The sequence below is a fragment of the Camelus dromedarius genome, chromosome 12 (genome assembly GCF_036321535.1).
Source record: "Camelus dromedarius isolate mCamDro1 chromosome 12, mCamDro1.pat, whole genome shotgun sequence".
Lineage (NCBI taxonomy): Eukaryota > Metazoa > Chordata > Mammalia > Artiodactyla > Camelidae > Camelus > Camelus dromedarius.
The window spans coordinates 10,012,501-10,032,595 of NC_087447.1; the positions used below are offsets into that span (position 1 = coordinate 10,012,501).

At 51.3% G+C, this 20,095-nt stretch overlaps 2 protein-coding genes across 2 annotated transcripts in view; one reads left to right on the top strand and one right to left on the bottom strand.

Moving 5' to 3' along the window:
• The window catches only part of PRPF19 (pre-mRNA processing factor 19), a 9,631-nt gene extending 7,684 nt beyond the window's left edge, over positions 1-1,947 (top strand). The window contains exon 16 of the mRNA XM_010986992.3: positions 1,410-1,947. Within this exon, the coding sequence (XP_010985294.1) occupies positions 1,410-1,507 (98 nt within the window). The 3' untranslated portion in view covers positions 1,508-1,947. The remainder of the gene's footprint in view (positions 1-1,409) is intronic.
• A 7,641-nt stretch (positions 1,948-9,588) lies between these two features.
• Positions 9,589-15,629, bottom strand: ZP1 (zona pellucida glycoprotein 1). Its single transcript, XM_064491856.1, is given in 10 exon segments — positions 9,589-9,615; positions 9,693-9,785; positions 10,399-10,475; positions 10,746-10,856; positions 10,936-11,040; positions 11,142-11,234; positions 12,847-12,903; positions 12,906-13,088; positions 13,179-13,246; positions 15,601-15,629. Coding segments are annotated over 10 exon segments (843 nt in total).
• Between the last annotated feature and the right edge of the window lie 4,466 nt (positions 15,630-20,095).

Here is a 20,095-nt window from a genome sequence, read left to right on the forward strand (position 1 = left end):
TAAAGGACTTGAGCATTCGTGGATTTTGGTATCTGCAGGGGTTCCTGGAACCAGTACCGCTCAGATGCCAGGGGAGAACTCTGTATACCCGGTGGGGTTGTTGTGAGGTTTAGATGAGTTCTTTTATACATATGTGCACATATAAATATTTTTAGATGAGTTTATATAAATATGTAAACAAGTAAACTACGAATGTATGTAATGTATAAAGATACACGCATAAGATAGCAGCATGCACACATGTGTGAGTGTATGTTTGGAACGGTGTCTGGCCCAAGGAGGGATGCGCCATCATCAGTGAGTGCTGTGGCTCGTCCCTGGGGGAGTAGAGAGTAGCTGAGACAGACCCAGTGTTTGCACTAGTGGAATTTCTGGTCCGGTTGGGAAGGCAGATGTAGAAGGACCTCACAGACAATTACTTAGCTACAGTGGTAAGTCCTGGAGAAGAAAAGCATAAAACGCTGAGACCGTGGCCAACAGGGTTGGCAGCCGCCTAGTGGTCATGTTGGCCTCGGGCACCGGACTTACCCTTTCAAAGCTGCGCTTCTTCAGCTTTAAAGATTGATTTAAAGTATTTGCTTTGCCAGTTGTGCCAGCTGCCTGGTAACGGGGTGACTGCTCCACCCGTGGGAACTGAATGAAAGGCAGTTGCTCTTGTCCTTGTTGATGAGATTCTTGTCCTCGTGAGCAGGGTGCGAGTAGGGCACAGGTGTCTTCTCCCAGCCTGGATTCTCCTGAGCCCTGCTCAGCGTGTGTTCCAGGCCTGACTGTGGCCCACCCACGGGTTTTAACCCTTGCCCGGGCTCCGGGCTCTGATTTGGAGCAGAGTTAGGTGGCGTGGCAGGCTGGAAGCACAGGGCGGCTTTGTAGTGTCTCCATCTGGGATCCTAAACCTAGAAGAAATGGGACTTATGCCCATGAACTCCCTAAGCCCTGTGAAGAGGGCCGCCCAGCCTCCTCTGCCCTGACTCCACCCCATCATATGTGGGGGGCCCAGGCTTCCTGGAGTCACAGCTCTGAGAACTTGAACTCGGTGAACAATGGACTGTTGCAGCTACGTGGAGGGAGTTAGAACTAAATACTGCCAAGCCAGCTTCCAGTCAGTTCTGGTCCTTGAACTGAGCAGACTTGCAGCTGCCCTGAAATCTTGGGTGAGGGAGGCTGGCGCTCATCTGTCCACTCGGCCTCCATGGGCCAGTCCCGAGCTGGGCCCTGGGGGTCAGGGTTGTGCAGTTCAGATGGGAGCCCTGCCCTTGGGAGTTCACAGTTGGCGGAGACAAGGCTGCAGCAGCCTGTGGGGTGCGGGGCACCGACAAGGGATTGGATGGATTGGGAGCAGATCATTGGGGTTGGTGCCAAGACCCCGAGGGAGAAAAGCCTTCTCACTGTTGCGTCTTGTCTCTCCACAGAGCATAGTGGCCTGACCACAGGGGTGGCCTTTGGGCACCACGCCAAGTTCATCGCTTCAACGGGCATGGACCGGAGCCTCAAGTTCTACAGCCTGTAGGCCCGGCCCCTCCAACTGGAGCTGGGCCACATCTCAGTAGTGGGGTAGAGTTGGGGGGGGTGGGGGAGGGAGAAGAGACTGCGGGGGGAGGGGGGTGTATGGGGTGGGACATTCACATCATTTCAGTCTGGTCCGGTGATGGCCTGAGAGCTGTGGTGGCATGGACCGCCCTCATCTGTGCCACCCCCAGGCCCTAAGGGGACGGACATGGGAGGTGGGACTGTCACACCCTGAGGGCTCAGAGTCGGCGCCCAGGGCCTCTCCCCTCATGGCGTTCGTGGAGTTGGAGCTGGTGGCCATGCCACACCCACCTTGCTCCAGGTCCTGTGAGTCAGGGAGAGGCTGAGCCAAGGGAACTGTGAAGGGGCTGGGCCCAGGGCTCAGGCAGGTTTTTGTAAGCAGTGATCTAGTTTCATTAAAAAAAGAAAACAATAAACATAGCCACCGTCTGTGTGTGTCTGTAACAAGGAAAGTCAGGGAGGGAGCACAAAGTGAGACTTGGGCAACTAGGATGCCCGTCATCGCTTTTTTTTTCTTTTTTTGATTGCACAGCAGAAATAAACAAAAAGAAATCTACAAGCCATTGCCAGAATGAATCTCCCATGTCCCTACAGGCCTTGACCATGTCTTTTGTAGGGTCTCATGTCACTCTCACTTGCCTTATGGGGTTGGCTTCCACAGGAGCCTGGAAGGGTGAGGGAAGTGCTGAAGAGTGAGAAACTGCCGGCCCTTCGGCTCTCAAGGATCCTTCAGTTCTTCCCTCAGAGGTGGTAGAAACCCTGTCCCAATGTGGCTTAAATCAAAGATTTCTATAACCCTGGGGTTTGAAGGTTTGAAGTAGAACTGGTGGGGGAGGCAGCCAGCACATAGTAGCTAAAAGATCAGATCTTGAATGCCCCATTTAATAAGGGAATGAAAGTAGGCTGATCAGTGTGGCCTCTTTGGGTGGTCAAGAGAGGCCTTTTTCAAGTAAAGTTGAGGCCTGACTGAGAGGAGCTAAAGGGGAGGAGGAAGGTTGCAGACAGGGAGGAAAGGTTCTGAGGCTGCAAGGATGGAGATGTGTGGAGCCTGGGAAGGAGGCCAGTATGGCTAGAGTGCAACGGTGCCAGGGAGGGGGCCAAGATATGGAGTGTTCCCTGGTGGGGCGGGGCCAGGTTCTAAGCAGAGCAGTTCACACGGATCCAACAGCCTCCACGTGTATTTTGCCAGGTCAGTGCATGTGGTCAGGTCAGTTTGGGCACACCGTGTCTCCCTAGGAAGGCCAGAATGCCTCTTAGCTAGCACAGCCTTGGCCAACTCCTGCAGCACAGAAACCATTGAACTTTTTGAGCCAGTTTCCTCATAAATATTTCACTAGAAGAGCCTTTGTAAGCCCCGTCGCCCATGGAACTCGCCTTTTGGAAAACGTACCAAAGTTTTTAGCTCTTTGTAAACAGTACTGCAATGAACACCTGTTAGCATGCAGCCTCTCGCTAGCTTAGGTGAGTTCTTAATGGGTGCCTTTCCAAGAGTGGAGTGATGACGATGGCAGTGCATGGAAGACTTCGAGGTTTTCCCACATCTGCCAACCAAAGTAGGACCAATTTGAAGGTATGGCTTAATGTGTGACTTAATTTTATGTATCCTCAACCAGTTTGGGGTAATTTTTCTGATTTGAAAAGTGTGATTGTCCTTTTAGGAAAACACCCATCACGTGGTTCTGAACAGGACCAACTTCTGAAGGACAAGAGAAACTGTTGAGTGAAAGGTGGGCCAGTGGAGCTGCCCGCTGTTTGCAGGTGGTGGAGTGCGTCATTCAAGGTGGTGACCCAGGGCTTGGAGGGCCTCCTGGGACTGAGCTGGGCCCCAGGGTTACCTAATGATTTCTGGCTAGATACTAATACACATTCTTAAGGTCTGCCTTCATTTCCAGAAAAACAAGTTGAGGACAGAGCTTCTTGGAGGACCCATGGGTTGGGAAGGGCACCGTGGCTCCCCTCTTTGCGAGCCTATGCACATGTACTTTTTTCAGGGGCAAGGCTTGGAATAAATCTCTGAGGGACTGTAGTCCCTCCCCCAGCCCCAGTCAATTCCATACCACGTCCCGGAAGCATTGGGATGTGGGTCATAAGGCTCTGAAATGCTTCCTCTGTCCTGCCCTCTGTCCACCCTCAGCAACACACAGGCTGTGTGCTGGACCCTGTACATACTTTTTCTCATTTTAAACTTGAAATAACCTTGCTTTTAGCTGTCCAGCAACTCCACAGCTTCCCCGCACCTTTGTGGGGCTTCATGCCTCTTTCCCATCCAGGGTGGAAGGCAGACTCGGGCTCTGGGGACAGACTCTGGGCTTTGACTCCTTAGGCGTGTGGGGCCTTGTAACTTTCTTTCTGTTACAGTGTCTTCATCCATGAGACGGGCATAGTGTCCTTATGAAGGATGCTGTAAGGCTTCCGTGGGTTAGTGTGTGAGCAGTGCTTAGGACAGCGACGCGTGGAGTGAATGCTATTTATATTTTAACTGCTGCTGCTGCTGCTGCTGCTGCTGCTGCTGCTACTACTTTTACTTCTACTGCCACACTGTTTACTTTCCCTGGAGTCTCCTTCTCAGAGACAGGCTAGCCCCTTCAGGAAGCCCCGGTGCCCATCCCCGCCCTGCCAGGTGAGCTCCCTCACTTGGCCCAGGGTTCATGCCTCCAGCATAGCTCTGATCAGGTTACCATGTTACCTTGGAGTTGTTTCTGCATTTCTCTTAACTAGGTTTTTGCAAAGTTTTTTTGTTTGTTTTGTTAATGGTGGTACTGGGGCTTGAACCCAGGACATCATGCATGCTAAGCATGTGCTCCACCACTGAGCCATTCCCCTCCTGCCATTAATTAGATTTTAATCTCCGCGAGAGCGGCACCATGGACTCATTGCTGTCAGTCCCCTTTCCACTTGTCTCACCGCTGCTGAGGAGCAGAGTCAACGCTGGGGCTCAGACCAAAGCCCAGGCTCTGTCTTTGCTCAGAACACAAAAACCAGGGAGATGACAGACTTCGTTATTTCAGCCAGAATGGAATGGAGAGCTGTCACCCCCACCACATCTCTCCAGCTTCAGCTCAGCTGTCTTGTGGGTGAACCTTTCACAAGTAGGTCTTGGTAAATTCTAAAGGGCTCACCTTTTCTGGGCCCATATCGTTAGGCTCATGGATTTTGGTAATTAATGTTTATTGCATCCTGCATGAACTTGAGCCCTTTGACTACCAATGCCTGGACCCATTCTTGCCTGAGGACCCAGCCCCCAGTCCCCATCCACATCCCTCCACTGTTGAAGGTTGCCGGCCCGTGGAGCACTAACCAGCGCGGCCACCTGTGGGCACTGTAGTTACACTAGTCTCCCCGGTGACACCGGCACCAGGACCAAGCTCAGCACCACAGGGGGCGCTGTTCTCCCCATTCCGCAGATTGGAAACAAACTGGGGCGGGGGGATGGTGCTGGCTTAAGACCACCCTGTAAGTAGTAGGGCTGGGATTTTAAGGCATCTGGCTTGAGAGACAGCTGACTACCCCATCATCAGCTGAGACAGGAGGGGCCGCTGATGACACACCCGCAGTTTTCCCAGGAGTGGAATGCTGTGGTTAGGTGTGGGCTCTGGGGACAGAAGCCCAGGTTTGCACCCCAGCGCTGCAACTCTCTGCCTTATGTCTTTGTGTCTCAGTCTCTGCATCTGAAAAAATTAATGATGCCTACTGCATGGGGCTGTTGGGGAAGTGAGGTAATCCGAGCAGAGAGCACAGGGGAGGGAGGCATTCCATGGCTGGCTGCTGTTTGCCCTGCTTCTGTCTGCACTGGCATCCGGTGACACTGCCAGGGGTCCTGGGGACCCTTGACACTCGACATCTGTGTTAGAAAGGTCTGGCCTGACATGGCCTTCATTCAGAAATCTAACATGACTTCAGGCTCTGATGACACAAGGTGGAGCAGCATTAGACAGGGAGGTGGGAGCACACAGGTGATACGGCCGCGGGGCTGTCGAGTTCTGATAAAGGCGCCAACTCAGGATGGGGCATTATTATTTTGAAAGTCAGGTAAGTCTGGGGAGAGGTGACATTGGCACGTTTTGGAGAAGTAAAAATTCACTAGGTAGACCCAGGGTAAGGAACAGAGGAGGAGTGGCTGTCCTAAGGAGAGGGTCTGGCAGCCCCACCGCCTTGCTGAGGTAAGGTAGGGGGAGGAGGTAGCAGGGTCAAGGAAAAGTCAGGAGTGGGGCGCAGACTGAAAGACCAGGGCAGGAATGTGGGAGAAATGTCCAGCGAACTGTGTTAAGGCAGGTGTGGAGGTGGCGGGTCTCCATCAGCAGCATGAAGTCTAAGATCTCACCTGCAGATTTTCAAAATTTGGAATAGATCTTGAACCAACATTTTAAGTGGTTTTTATTGTGAAACATTCATTCCAAAGTGTCTAAAACATACCTCTTCGGTTTAAAGAATAATCAACACCCTGGCATCCACCACCTAGCTTAAGAAAGACAGCACCGGGGTCCTCTGTGTGTCTATGAATGCATCCCTCTGTCCCCCTGCAGAGGGAATTGCTACCGTGAAATAGGGGTTGATCACTCCTTTGCTTTTATAATTTTGCCATTTTTATATATTCATCTTCCTTTCCTTCGCGCCACTGTACTTCCTCTTCTTTTCTGCTTATTTTTGAACTTTGTATAAATGAAATCATTCAACTTGCTTTCTTTGACTTCATTTCTCAACGTTGTCCTTTTAAAAAAAATTCTTATTTTTTATTAAAGTGTAGTCGATTTACAGTGTTAGTTTCAGGTGTACAGCAAAGCAATTCAGTTACACATATACATACATATATATATTTTTCAGATTCTTTTGTCATATGTGGACTTTGTTACGTTGAGGTATGTTTCCTCTATGCCCACTTTCTGGAGAGTTTTTTTATCATAAATCAACATTGTCCTTGAGATTTACCTGTATCAGTGCATGTGGCTGTAGTTTCTTCATTATTTTGCTAACAAGGCAAATGGCCAAACAGCCTCCGGCAGGTTGCTGGAACAGCATTCACCGGTGATGGGGGTCCTGCAGCCTCGGGCAGTGCACACTTTTGGGGAGGGAACCCCTCCATCGGGCTGAGGTGCCTTTAAGCTGCATGATTGGGAAGCACAGCTGCTCCCTTGTCCTCAAGGGAAGGGACATAGTAACAGTACGATTTGACAGAATAGAACTTTGCTTCCAGCCCTAATCTGGCAGCTCCGTGTTTGTGTTCAGGGTGGTGGTGGGGGGATTGCACAGCTCCTTCCCCTGGTAGGATCATGAATCTTGGGTCTGAAGCGTGCTGTGGTAGCTGTCTGACGTGGCTAGCTAGCAGCAGGGCTCACCGCATTGCATTCATGTTGGAGAAGCACCAGCCTCTCCTCTGATGTAATTAAGGGGCTGGGGTCCAAGCTTGGTAACTGATCAGCACCTTAGGCACTTGGTAGTGGCTAGACTCCCCCACCTTTGGTGGGCTCTGAGCTTGATCTGCAGCCCCCAGTACTCATCAGAGCAGAATGTCAAGACCTCCAGATTTCTGCAGAAATCCCCAGAATAGAAGCTGGTTTCACTTCCCAGAGTTTTTGCTTTTACTTTATTTTTGGCCTCTGCATATGCTGTTTTTGTTTGTTTTTTGTTTTTTTAGTATTAGCTCAGTCATGACAAACATATTTTTCAAACACATGCACACACACAAATAATGCGACATTTTCGTTGTTTACTTAAGAAGGTTGATCTGAGTATCTGATCTTCCTACTGCTGGAACAGAGTAGTACTTTTATATAAAACATGCTTACTGAAATGTCTGGGCACAGAGTCACATTTTACAGAGTTGAATTTTCCATAAGTGGAAGAAACAGGCTGTCAAGTATTCCCCTTTTTATGTAAGGCAAAGCACTGCGATCTCAGTGTAAGTATGAGGGAACCCGGGGAGAGATGGGGAGGGAGGGGATTCCCTGGAGTCCTACCTAGAGGCCACTGCAGCCACAGCCCCTGGTCCTCTCCCCAGAAAGCAGGAAGAGAGAAAACCTGATATCCCCCGAACAGCTCTGCTTCCTGCCGCAGGTCAGCAAACGTGGGTTCTTATCATCCCCATCAGGTCTGACTCAACTGTTCTCAAGGCTGAGGTGCCCTCTCATGCTAGGAGATGGTTTTAGTGGAGGGAAGATGTTTTAAGTTGGGCAAACTGGGACTAAGTTTTGATATCCAGGGAAGTCCAAGCTTAGATTGCCTCCTTCCAGGGAAAGCACAGGGAACTTAGCACTACAATGATCCTCATTGTTCACTTATTTCTGTAAACAGAACCCTTTGACACTGAAGTGTTGACAGAAGTCTTTTTGTCAACTGCCAAAGTTACCTGTCAAAGTCACGTGCCTATGTGTACACATGACTGGGAAGAGAAACGCCTGCATTGACATAGGATTATCACAAAAAAGTAAATGGACACTTTTATGACTGTATAGGGTAGGGAAGGTCTTTGCCATGTTCAAAGATAAAGATATGAAGGGGAAGATACTCATTGTTACATGGTCCTTTCAAACAGCAAGACAGAAGAACTGCAGGAAGAAAAACCAGTGGCCAACTCCATGGGAAACGAAGGATGAGGATATCACCACCTCAAACTGTGAAAGCTTCACAGACAAGGAAACCAATTGGGAGAGGAGATGAAAGATAGGAAGAGGCAACTTACAAGATGTAAGTGGCTCTATAGCTGCTTGGTGTCTAAGCAAAGAGGTCCATGTGAAATCGGTGATGCTGTTTACCTCCTGATGCTCAGATAGGCAAAGATTCAGAGCGATACTGATCTGTGGGGCCAGGGCTGTGGGGCAGCAGGCACCTGCACGTTCTAGAACCCAAGAGTCAGAAGGGGCGTCGCTTTCAACCCCACAGCTGTAGCTAAGAATTTCTTCCAAGAAAATGATAGACACAGAATTACATGGTTCCATAATTGTATTCAGTGCTTGTTATCCTTAACCATAGAGTTGGTTTCCATCAAAAGGAGATCAGATCTATAGCTCAACCATAAGATGGAGGAGAAGACAGCCCTTAAACTTGATAGGCAATGACGCAGGCTGTCTACCTTCAGTTGATATCTATAGAATCACGTTTGGTTTAAACAGAGTGTGGTCCCCATTCGCAGAACCAGCCTCCCGTGCTGTTCAAAATGCCCATGATGAGCTGGTGGGGTGAAGGCAGGGGGGGAAGGAAGAGCTGGCGCTGGGTGTAGCCGGATCCTCCAAGCAAGTCAGCCAGGTGCTTCCAACCAACCACCACGCTAGGAACCCTCACTTCTTCCCCACGAACCCTGAAGAGCACGTCCCAGAGGCCCCTGCAGAAGCCAGGAAGTTGGACGGGTCAGGTCATCCAGTCACAGATGGGAAAACAGGCCCAGCGGAGGGGAGCTGCCTAACTTACTTCCACAGCAAGTGTCTGGGTCTTCCTGCCTGAGTGCTCTGCTCTGCTGGAGAAGCTGGAGGTAGCCGTTTCCCCCAGCCCCTCCTCATCTTGGGCTATAAACTTGTCCTCACATGGGGAAGAAAAACAAAAAACCAAAAACATTTGGTAAGTATTAGGTTTGGGGCAGGAGGAGGAGAAATTCTAGTGTTAACAGCACTCAGTAAATGTTGGCTGTTATGTACTATCTGAGGATTCTTCTCTATTAACATTTTATCCGACTCCTCGAAGGGGATCGGTATTATTCCCATTTTATAGATGAGGAAACAGAGGCCCAGAAGAGTTCAATAACTCAGTATCACACAGCGAGTAGGAGGCAGAGCCAGGGTTTTAACTCAAGCAGCCTACCTTGTATTTGACCGGTATCCTGAAGAGGGAAAAGATGGAGTAGGCCAGAGCTGGGGAGCCCCTGCATGGCGTCAAGGTCACGGCCTGACTCACGCACTGGGGGTCCGTTTGTGCCAGCTCTCTAAACTCAGGCCCTACCAAAGGCCAGAGGGATCCAAACTCAAGTTTCACTTCCCCATCAGATTCTTCTCCCTGTCCTCCTGAGGCTGAACCCTACCTATCCCATAGGGTTGGGTTAGGTACCCAGCCCTCCCCTTTCCAGTCTAGAAGCTTCTACATGGCAGCAAAGACCTCTCCAGACTGACAAATCAGAGACAAAGGCCCATGTCATACACAGGCAGACGGTCAGCCGCACAATACCAAGCGCTGGTACTGACCTGCCTGGCAGCCATGCCCGCTGTGGCATCAGGCAGCTTCAGGACAAATAGGCTGCATTCAGCCTGTGCCAACCATCTCTGTGTGGACCAGTCCTGGGGCCAAGGGAGGGGAAAGGGGAGGCTGGTGATGGGACAAGCAGTCAGCATCCTTTGTGGGAGGCTAAGAGGCTCAGAGGAGGCCTGAGAGGAGCTCCTTCAAGTCGAGTTTAGTTCTTTTGGCCCCGGGGACTCTAGGCTCCCTCATCGTGGTGGCGGCCGAGCAGCATGCTTTGAGGATGCTCAGTCAGGACTCCTGTGTCTGCGGGACCCCAGCCCTCACTGGCCATCAGCCAGGCTCCCGACTCCCAGCTACTGCTGCCCTTTAATTCTGCCCTGATTTGCCCTCCCTCTGCCTTTGCTTGTCCTGTTTTCTCTGGCTGAAGTGCTGCCTTTCCTTGCAGAGAGGCAAAGTTGCCCAAATTCAGTCCTGGGAGACATTGGACTCTAGCCACCATTTGTGATAGAGGCCACAATTCTGAAAGGCAGGGCTGATTCTAAGTCAGAGCAAGTTTCTAAGCCCAGAATGATTCTGTTCCAGTCATCACAAGGAGCTTTTGCACACCCGCTTTCTGCAGGCTTGAAACAAGGGTCTGTTGAGTCTGTTCATGCTCTGTTGCCTTCCTGGAGCGTCTGCACTTGGTCTGGCCCAGGGCCACGAGATGCTGACCTCTGGGACCAGGGCAACAGCCAACAGCAAAAGAAATACCCAGAGGAGAGGCCTTGGGTTGGCGTTCCTGGTGGAGCCTGCCAGAGAGAAGAGGTTTGAGGGATTTCAGGGCTGGATGAGGGCCCCTTTAACTCTCTCCTCCACCCCAGCCCTTGGTAATCACACCGAGCAGAGCTGGGGCTGCCCTTCTGCAGATAAGTTGGACCGTGTCTAGCTCTGCTTAGTTCCCCAATGAATGCAGTTACACAATCTCTCACCCTCACTACAACCAGAGCTTCCCTGTTTTGTCAGCACACCCTGGAGGATGGGGGTCCCGGGCTGGAGGGGCCTGCCCACAGGCCTGGCACCTGCCGGCCCTGGCATAGGCTCCTGCCTGTAGGAATCCTCAAAGCCCACTGGCTATGGAGAAATCTGGGGCCTGGCAGTGTCACTGTGCTGATTTGAGGATCATTGCCGTCCTGCTCCCCATGTGGCCCAGAAGCCAGGAACAGGCCTGTAGACGTGAAAGGACAAAGAACACCCCTTACCAGTCCCCCAGAGCAGTCCCAGAGCTACGTGGAGTCGAGCGGGTCTCTAGCCCCGCAGGGGAGCAGGCAGAGGTGCCGCCAAGGAAGTAAACCTTGTGGGATGGCGCGGGGCTGGCTCGGAGCCATGGGCAGGAAGCTCTCAGCAGGGACATGGGGGCCAGGTGCACGCTGCTGCCGGCCAGGTGGGCAGGGAGGGCTCTGGGCACGCTGACTCACCCCGGTCTGAGGAGGTACAGTGCCAGGTGTCTCCTCTCAGTTTGGAACCCATGCCTTCCTCCTTCCAGACGCCCACGTCTACAATAGAGGACCCTGCGGGCAGGAACCACTGCACTTGATAGAGCCCCAGCCCCGGCCGGCTCCACCAACCCCACCTCTGACTGCAGAGTCCCCCGGGGAGGCCAGCTTGCTCCCTTCACTGCCTGCCCAACGGGTGGGGAGACGGAATTCCCAGGACCTGGTGTTGAGCAGGCAGGAGAGCAGATGTCTGGCTCCCTCTCATCCTGGCCCTTGATGACCAGTGACTGGGGTGGGGAGGGAGTTACCACTGGAGTTACCACCAAGGGAGTCACCTTCCAGAAACGACGCCCTGGGCAGCTCCCAAAAGGAGTAGAAGCAGGAGGAATGGACCTGAGCCAGCACCCAGTAGGTCCAGCCAGAGGATGGCCCCTCATCCAGCAGGTTAGGGTCTGTTGGCTCAGGAAGAGGCATACAACCGAGCTGAGAATTAAGCCACCTCCCAGGTGCTAACCATTAACCAGTGACATCGGTCTACACTGATGTAATGCTATGGCGCTACTGAAATATATAAAGGTCCAGATGGACCTAGAGATTCTCATACTAAAAAGCCAGACAAAGACAAATGCCATATGATATCACCTATATGTGGAATCTAAAAAAAGACACAAATGAGCCTTAGTTACAAAACAGAAACAGGCTCACAGACATAGAAAACAAACTTATGGTTACCTGGGGGAGAGAGGGGGAAGGGATAAATTGGGAGTTCGGGATTAGCGGATACTAACTACTATGCATAAAATAGATAAACAGCAAGGTCCTCCTGTGTAGCACAGGGAACGATATTCAATAGCTTGTAATATCTTATAGTGAAAAAGAATATGAAAAAGAGTATAAATGTATATAACTGAATCACACTATGTTGTACACCAGAAACTAGCACAACATTGTAAATTAACTATACTTCAATTAAAAACAAAAGGGTTGCAATGGAAAAAAAAAATTTAAATATATAAAGCTTTGTATATATTAATATGAAAGATGTATATTGTTCAGTGGAATACAAGTTAAAGAGTAGTATGTAACTTACGGTGCCATTTGTAGATTATGTAGAAAAACTTAAATATACCCAAAGTTTATCCATATTTACCTTCAAGTTACCTGTCAAGTTATAAAAATTCAAAGCAGAATTATGTTAAATGCATTGTGTCTAGAGTCAGAAGCGAAGTCACTCGAGAACACCGTGCCTGGCTCAGAGTCAGGGTGGATTGCATTCACCATCCTGGCATTTTCCTCCCTCCATCAGGAGCTCTTTACAGGTCGCCTGTGGGCTGACCTGAGGCCAGGACCTGGGCTCACCGCCCTCCACCACCCTCAGTGCGATCAAGCCCCCTCTGCAGACCTTTGTCCATATTAGCTCACAGGAGGCTGGAGGGAGTCGCTGAGCAGCTTATCCCCACTTCACAGATGGGGAGCAGGAGGAGGAACATGTGCTTCTGACTGGTCCCCTGAGGGCCCTCTGGGAGCCAGAGTCCAGGACGGCAAAGGTGGCAATGGCACCGCCCTCCCAAGGCCACTATTTTGGCCCTGAACTGTCATCAAAAGGACACCTGGGAAAGAGAGAGGTCAAAGAGGGGAGGCAGGCATAGGGAGCCCCCGGGGCAGCTCCAGCACCACCACCGCTCACCTGCCAGGAAGGGCCCCTGAGGCTGCTGGAAGGGGTTGGTGCTGGGAATGCCCCACACTGGTGCAGCACCACGACCAGACTTGGGTCTGTCCTCTGCAGGAGTCAGACCTCTGTGGCATCAGACTCTTGGAGCAGCTTCATGCTAGGGTAGTCCCCCTCCCTGGATCAGGTGCTGAGAGCCTCATCTGCAGGGAGAAGGGCTCGAACCTCAGTGGGCTGTGTGTCTGGGAAGTGGGGGCAGGAAGCGAAAGCACAGGGACACCAGACCCTTGTCTCTTGTCCATCTGCAGCCGAAGCTGCAGGGTGCTGGACTGCGTCACAGAGGCTGAATTGGGGAGGGAAGATGGGTGCCTGGAGGAGCAGGAAGTCAGTGGCATTGAAGATACAGTGGACATGAAGCCTCAAGTCCAAGTTAGAGAGGATGGGAGGAGAAGACACAGAATCAGGGCATCCTGATTACTTAATAAACCAGGTACCAGCTATGTGGATGCAACAAATGGGGCATGGTCCAGCAGGGTGGATGGATGCCACCTGCCATTGCCTGAGTGATGTGCACTGTGGCCCCATCCTCTGCCCACCTTGCCTTTTCTTCCTGGGACACCTCCCAGCAGGTAGTCCTGGGCACCAGCCCATGGCCCCTACTCTACCAGGACTGTGGCGTCCCAGCAGGTGAGAAGGACGTGGAAACCATAGAGGACCCCGTCTCCTGGGTCAGGAGCTGCAGGGAGGGTATGAAGGCCAGTGGACGTTGGCCAGTGTATTCCCTCCTGCCAGGGCCATTTCTTGGGACACTGCCAGGGTGAAGTGACTGTTTCTGAAGCACTGGACAGTTGCTGGAATGAAGGGAGATCAAAGAGGCAGATCAGGGCCTTGGGGTTCAGTGTCTGTCATAGACACGGAGTGGGGAGGGGCTGGGTGACAGTCAGCATGTGAGGGGAATGGCTTCTCTCACTGGCTGCTCAAGCAGCGTTAACTCCAGCAAAGCCTTCACAGACCAGACTTTCTCACGCACAGAACAGATGGGTGAATTACACTGTAAAAGTTGAGTCACTGTTTAATTTATCATCCACACTGGGATGTTCTTGATCTAAAAAGAGGGAGTACATATGAATGTAGATTAATAGTTCCCAAGGACAACTCTCATCAGGCAAGCTGGGATGGGTAACCGCCCTGTCTAAAGGTCTCCTCTGTGTTCCATCCTAGGGGCCAGGTTCTCCCAGGAACGGGGTGTGGAGCAGTTTCTTCAGTGGGGAGGGAGGGGTTGGAGGTGGGGTTTCAGCATTCAGGGCTGGGACCTTGCTCTGTGTGGAAAGTTGCCCTGTGTTGCCATAGTAACAGGGACCCTCCCTGCCCTGTTGGGCTCTGCAGGGCCTCCTGTCCCTGATGAGCTGAGGGGGAGTGGGGTGGGCAGCAGGCCGGGTTGGTTTGCTCTCCAGTCCTCAGGCAGGGCTTCCGGGGCCGGCAGAACAAGACCACGATAACACTTCCCCTGCCCAAAGAGCTTGCAGGTGATGGGGCCGGCAGGTGAATAAACAGACTGGAGGCACCTCCTAGGGTTCTCCTGGGAATTAAGGCAATGAATGCGCCCATGGCCACTACCAGCGACCACCAACATGAGTGGACAACTACGTAGCGTGGCCTCCTGACTGGGATCCTGGAACAGAAAACGTCTCTTCAATGAAAGCTAAGGAAATGGACTTAAGGAGCTGCTAAGTTATTGGTGGTAATAATTTACCATTAAATCACTGGCGGTGGTTAACTTTGCAACTAGTGCTTAGACAGGGAAGCTTGGTGGGTTAAGGGCCCTGGGAGCAGGGCAGGTGGAGGCTCTGAACCCAGAAGTGGGGGAGTGTTTCTGGAGGGATGGGTGCCTGAGCAGAAGCAAAGGAGCCTGTGAGCACAGGAGCACTGTGGGGGTATTGTGTTGAGGCAGAGGGAATTTGGGGAAGGAGGGCGGGGCACAGAGAGGTGGGGTAGCAGTGGCCCTACGCTGGCTGGATTGCTGGAGAGGGAAGAGCTGGGCGGGGAGGTGGAGGCCGTGTAATGGGAAGGGGTGGGGGAAAGGGCTGGGGAGGTGAATTTCTCCTGAGGGATGATGGGAGGTTTTAAACTTCTTATTAGGAAATGTTTTCAGAACTTCCTGAAAAGAAGGCCCATGTCTCCCTTCCCCAGATTTTTCAAATGTCAACTGTTAACTTCTTTCCACACTTGTTTTAGTGCTCTGTTTCTCTCTGTATGTACATACACGCACGCACGTGCATACACAGACACACACGTACACACATGCATACATGCACGCACGTGTACACACAAGCACACATGTGTACATGCACACACACGCACACGTGCATGCAGTGCAAACACATGTGTACCTACATGCACACACATGTACACACAGACACACGTGTGTACACACGTGCGCACACAGACACACGCACGCAGACACACGTGCATGCGCACACAATGTACACTCGTGTGCACACACATGTACACAATGCAGTGCAGACACACGTGTACATACACTCACGTGCACACACAGACGCGCGCTCACACACGTGCACACACACATGCATACATACATGCATGCACGCACTTCCTTGCATGTTATGAGAGAGCTGGTCACAGATGTGCCTGCCTACCCTTTAACCCCTAAACATTCCTGTGTGTATTTCCTAAAAAACAAGTAACCGCAATAAAATCAGATCAAAATCAGGAAATCCACACTGATGTGACACAACTGTCTCATCTACAAACCTTGCATTCAAGTCACCAATTGTCCTCATGGTGACTTTCACAGCAAAGGAGAAAGTTTTCTTCCTAGACCAGGAGCCAGTCCAAGGTCAAAATCATGTTTCTTTGGCCTCGTCCATTCTGGGACAGTCCCTCTGTCTTTCTTCGTCTTTCATACCTGGGACATTTTTGAAGAGAACCAGCCAGTTACTTTGCAGAATGGCCCTCATTCCAGTTTGCCTGGTGTCCCCTCCTGCTCAGATGCAGGGAGTGCCTTTTTGACAGTGTATGGGTTTGCTAGGGCTGTCATAACAAAATACCATGGACTGGGTGGCTTAAACAATAGAAATGTATTTTCTCACAGTTCTGGAGTTTGGAAGTTCAAGATCAAGGTGTCAGAAGTCTGGTTTCTTCTCCCTGAAATGCAGATGGCCACCTTCTTGCTATGTCCTACATGTGCAGGTCCATCCCTGGTGACTCTTTGTGGGTCCAAATTCCCTCTTCCAGGGACACCAGTCTGATTGGATTAGGACCCACCTTAATAGCTCCACTTTAACTCCATCACTTCTGAAGACCCTGTCTCCAAATATGGTCACATTCTGAGGGACTGAGGGTCAGGGCTTCAACATATGAATGGAGGCACGATTCAGCCCATAACAGGCAGGAGAACCCCAGAACGATGCTGCATCCTTCTCAGTGCTTTCGATCAGGAGGCTAATCGGACCGATCTGTCCTATTACTGCTGCTGCAACTTTGGTTATTGGGAAAGTGGGGTCAGCCAGGTTTCTCTAAAGTTACTATGTTTCTCTTTGTATCTAGGAAGTATCTTACGGGGAGATACTTTGAGACGATGTAATTATCCTGCCCCTCAGCAAGCACTCACCCACTGGTGCGATGATTCTCCAATCCATCATTCTTTCCCCATTTCTTTGCCTTCTATTATAACAGAAGGCTTTCCCTGATGGAGGGAGGGGGGTTAGGTGGCAGAGAGAGCACCAGAGAGAGGAGCAGAGAGACCTGGATCCCATCCTGCCTTCACCTCTCAGGAGTGGTGGGACCATCTGTAAAATAGGGATGGAATCAGACAATACACAGAGAGGTGTTTTCTAACTCATCACAGGCCTTACTCATGAGGGCATCTCTCCCAGGACCCTGGAAATGCAGGGAGAGAGCAAGGGAGCATCTTCGTGGCCACGGGCAGCAGGATGCCTTTGAGAAAAGTCGTGCCAAGCTGTCCTGGAGAGAGGAGCCCTGAGTCCTTGGTTATGGCTCTACATTCATGCAAAGACTCATGGGTACCAGAGCTCATCAGCCTGGAAAGGGTCTGAGCTCCAGTGCTCACCCACTAGAGACCTTGGAAAAGCCACCTATCCACTTGGTGACTCCACTTCCTCATCTGTGTAATGGGGCTAATAACAGTACCTAACTTGTAGGGTTGCTGTGAGGATTAAATAAATAAGCCACGTAAAGAACTGAGGACAATCTGCATGTGGTAATCCTTTGAACACGATAGTTGAATAATAATAATAATTTAAAAAAAACCATGATATTTTACTGATGAGGAGAGAGGATCAGATCAGAATGACTTGACTTGGAATCTTGGCTTCCTCTTGGCCTCCTTCTAAACCTCAGTTTATTTCTTCCTTGCCTTTTTAAACTTAGTTCTTTCTATTTTGAAAAACTGGACTCCAGTTTCTGAATCTGTAAAATGGGATTAAGAATCAGGTCACCCTAACTGGGGTGCCGTGAGTTCCATGTTAGTTCTCTGCGCCATCTCTTCTGCTAATAAAAGCCTGGGGTGGTGGTGGTGGTGGGGCAGCAGTGGAGGAAGGGGTCTTTCTAGGCTGGAAAGACAAGGTTGGCAATGGGGAGGAGGTGCTGGGATATTGTGATTGAAGACGAGGAATAAATATTTGTTCTTCCTCCCAGTCCTGGCTGAGCTCCTAAAACCCCAGGAATTTCCTGGGAATTTTTTTTTTGTCATGTCGATGAGGTAACTTCTGGAAGGCAGCTAGGGATGGAGGCTGGTTGCCAAGGGAGCTGACCACGTGATGAGAGAGTTGGAACTTTTGGTCACACATCCCTCCTCCTCACCTTCTGGGAGGGGAGAGGGGCTGGAGATGGGGTTCAATCACCAGTGGTCAATGATCCAATCAGTCGCATCTGTGTAATGAAGCCTCCAGAAGACCCTACAAGGATGGAGTTCAGAGCACCCAGGTTGGTGAACACATGGACATCTGGGGAGAGGGGCATGTTCAGAGGGGATGGAAACTCTGTCCCCTTTCCACCTACCCTACCCTGTGCACCTCTTCCAGCTGGCTGTCCCTGAAGTAAACTGTTTCTCTGAGTTCTGTGAGCCTGTCTAACAAATTAAGGAGGGGGTCGTTGGAACCTCAGACTAGAGCCCTTTGGTTGGAAGCACAGGTGACACGGGGACTTGGGATTGGCGTCTGAATTGGAGGGAGGGGCAGTCTCCTAGGACTGGGCCCTTAACTTGCGGGGTCTGATGCTATATCTTCAAATAGCTCACGTTGGAATGGAGTTGAATTGCACGACACTCCCAGCTGGTGGAGGGAAAAAACCCCACACGTAATCACAGGGGCCAAAGCACGTACGGGAATCAGCAGTAAGCAGGTCACCTCACCCAGAAGCCCGCAGAGAAACCCGAGGGAAGCCCCAGCCATGGTCTCCGTGGACGCTGTTGGCCACAGAGATACTTTGTGAAGCTTGTGGAGCATGTTTAAGAGCAGAAAGGCAGCTCTGCTTCTGCTGAGAACAGGGAACCTCAGAGAATCCAGTCAGCTGGGAAGTACTGGGCTGTGGTGCTGGAGCGCCTGGTTCTGAGTTCCAGCTCTCTGCTCAAGGCTGGGCAGCCTTGGCTGGCCCACTTAACCTCTCTGTTTTCTCCTCTGGGAGTGAGGATGATAACCGTCTGTACCTCAGAGGACGTTTGTGAGAATTAGACTAGCTAATACACATAAAGTGCTCAGCCTGGTGCCTGGCAATTGTAAGCCCCCCATTAACATAGCTGTTACTATTTCAAGTAGGTTGGATGGTGGCCCCTGAAAAGAGGTGTCCCCATCCTAACCCCCAGAAACTGTGAGGAAGGAAGCTTTGCAGATGTGATTGAGTTAAGGATCTCAAAATGAGATAGTCCTGGATTGTCCGGATGGGGCGTAAATTCAAAGACAAGTGTCCTTAAGAGAGACACCCGGGGAGGAGGCAAGAGCCCCGGGGGTGGAGGCAGAGCCTGGAGAGATGCAGAAGCCACCCACCCGGGCAGAGGAAGCAAGGCCCGTCCCCTAGAGCCTTCAGGGGGAGTATGGCCCTGCCAAGACTTAGGCTTCAGACTTCTGGCCTCCAGAACTGGGAGACAATGGCTTTCTGTTGTTTTAAGCCGTCGGGTTTCTGGTACTTCGTTTGTGAATATGCTATGGCTTTTTTGGGGGCAAGGATTAACTGGCATACACACGAACCTGAGAAAGTTACTAGTGAATAATAACAGGAACTTACTAGTCCCCGAGGTGGGAGCCACCGCAGGTGAAAGCAGTCAGGGAGAATTGCATCAGGCCATGAGTAACAGTGGATCCACAATGGGTGATGAGGAGATAAAGAAGGGACTGTCTCTGCCCTCCACTTGCTCGTGATGAGGGTGAGAAGCGGTTGTGTGAAACTAACCATGGAGGACAAAGGTGCAGTCTAGAAAGTGAGGCAGAAATGTGGGAGGTAGGGTCTGTCTGAGAGGATCAGCAAAGGCTTCCTAGAGGAGGGAACCTCTGGCCAGGGTTTTGAAGGATGAGTAGGAGTTCAAGAGGCCAAGAGAAGAAATGGTATCCTAGAGCAGGGGGCAAACAGCACGACCGAGGACACAGAAACAGTTTGGTATGTTCAGGGTGTGGGGAGGTGGCGGTAAGTGCTGACTGATGGTAGGATGTGATTAGTGAGAAGCAGAAATGAAGGTGAAGGCGTAGGCAGGGCCAGATCACTGGGAGGCTTATTGTCCATGTCAGGCGTTAGGTCTTCTCCTGTGGATGATGGTGGCACTAGGGAGCTCACCCTGGGCCTCCCACAAGGTGTCATGTGGGGTCCTGTCATGCTGCTCCTCTGCTGTGTCTGGGCAACTCCAGGGCCCCCTGCATATGGGGGCCAGAGGGTTCCAGGGCAGGTCTTACCTGCTTCCTGTCATGTCTCTCACTTCCTGTTTGATAGAGTCTTTAAAGAGGCCAGACAGGAACATGAAAACCCGCTTCCTAAGGCAGGGCCAGGAGGAGAAAGCCCATTTGGACTGGGCCCACAGCTTGAGGGTAGTGGACCCATTCCCTTAACTGTTGGTTGAATACCCTTGATGCTGTGAGCATCCTTGTGGGGGGCTAGAGACACTGATGATCCTGGAAAGGGGTCCTGCAGGAAGGAGAGGGGAGGGGGAAAGGCATTCCAGGCAGCAGCAACAGCACGTGCAAAGGCACGGAGGTGGATAGGAGGGATGGGCAGCTGGGGCCACAGGGAAGCGGGGCAGGGG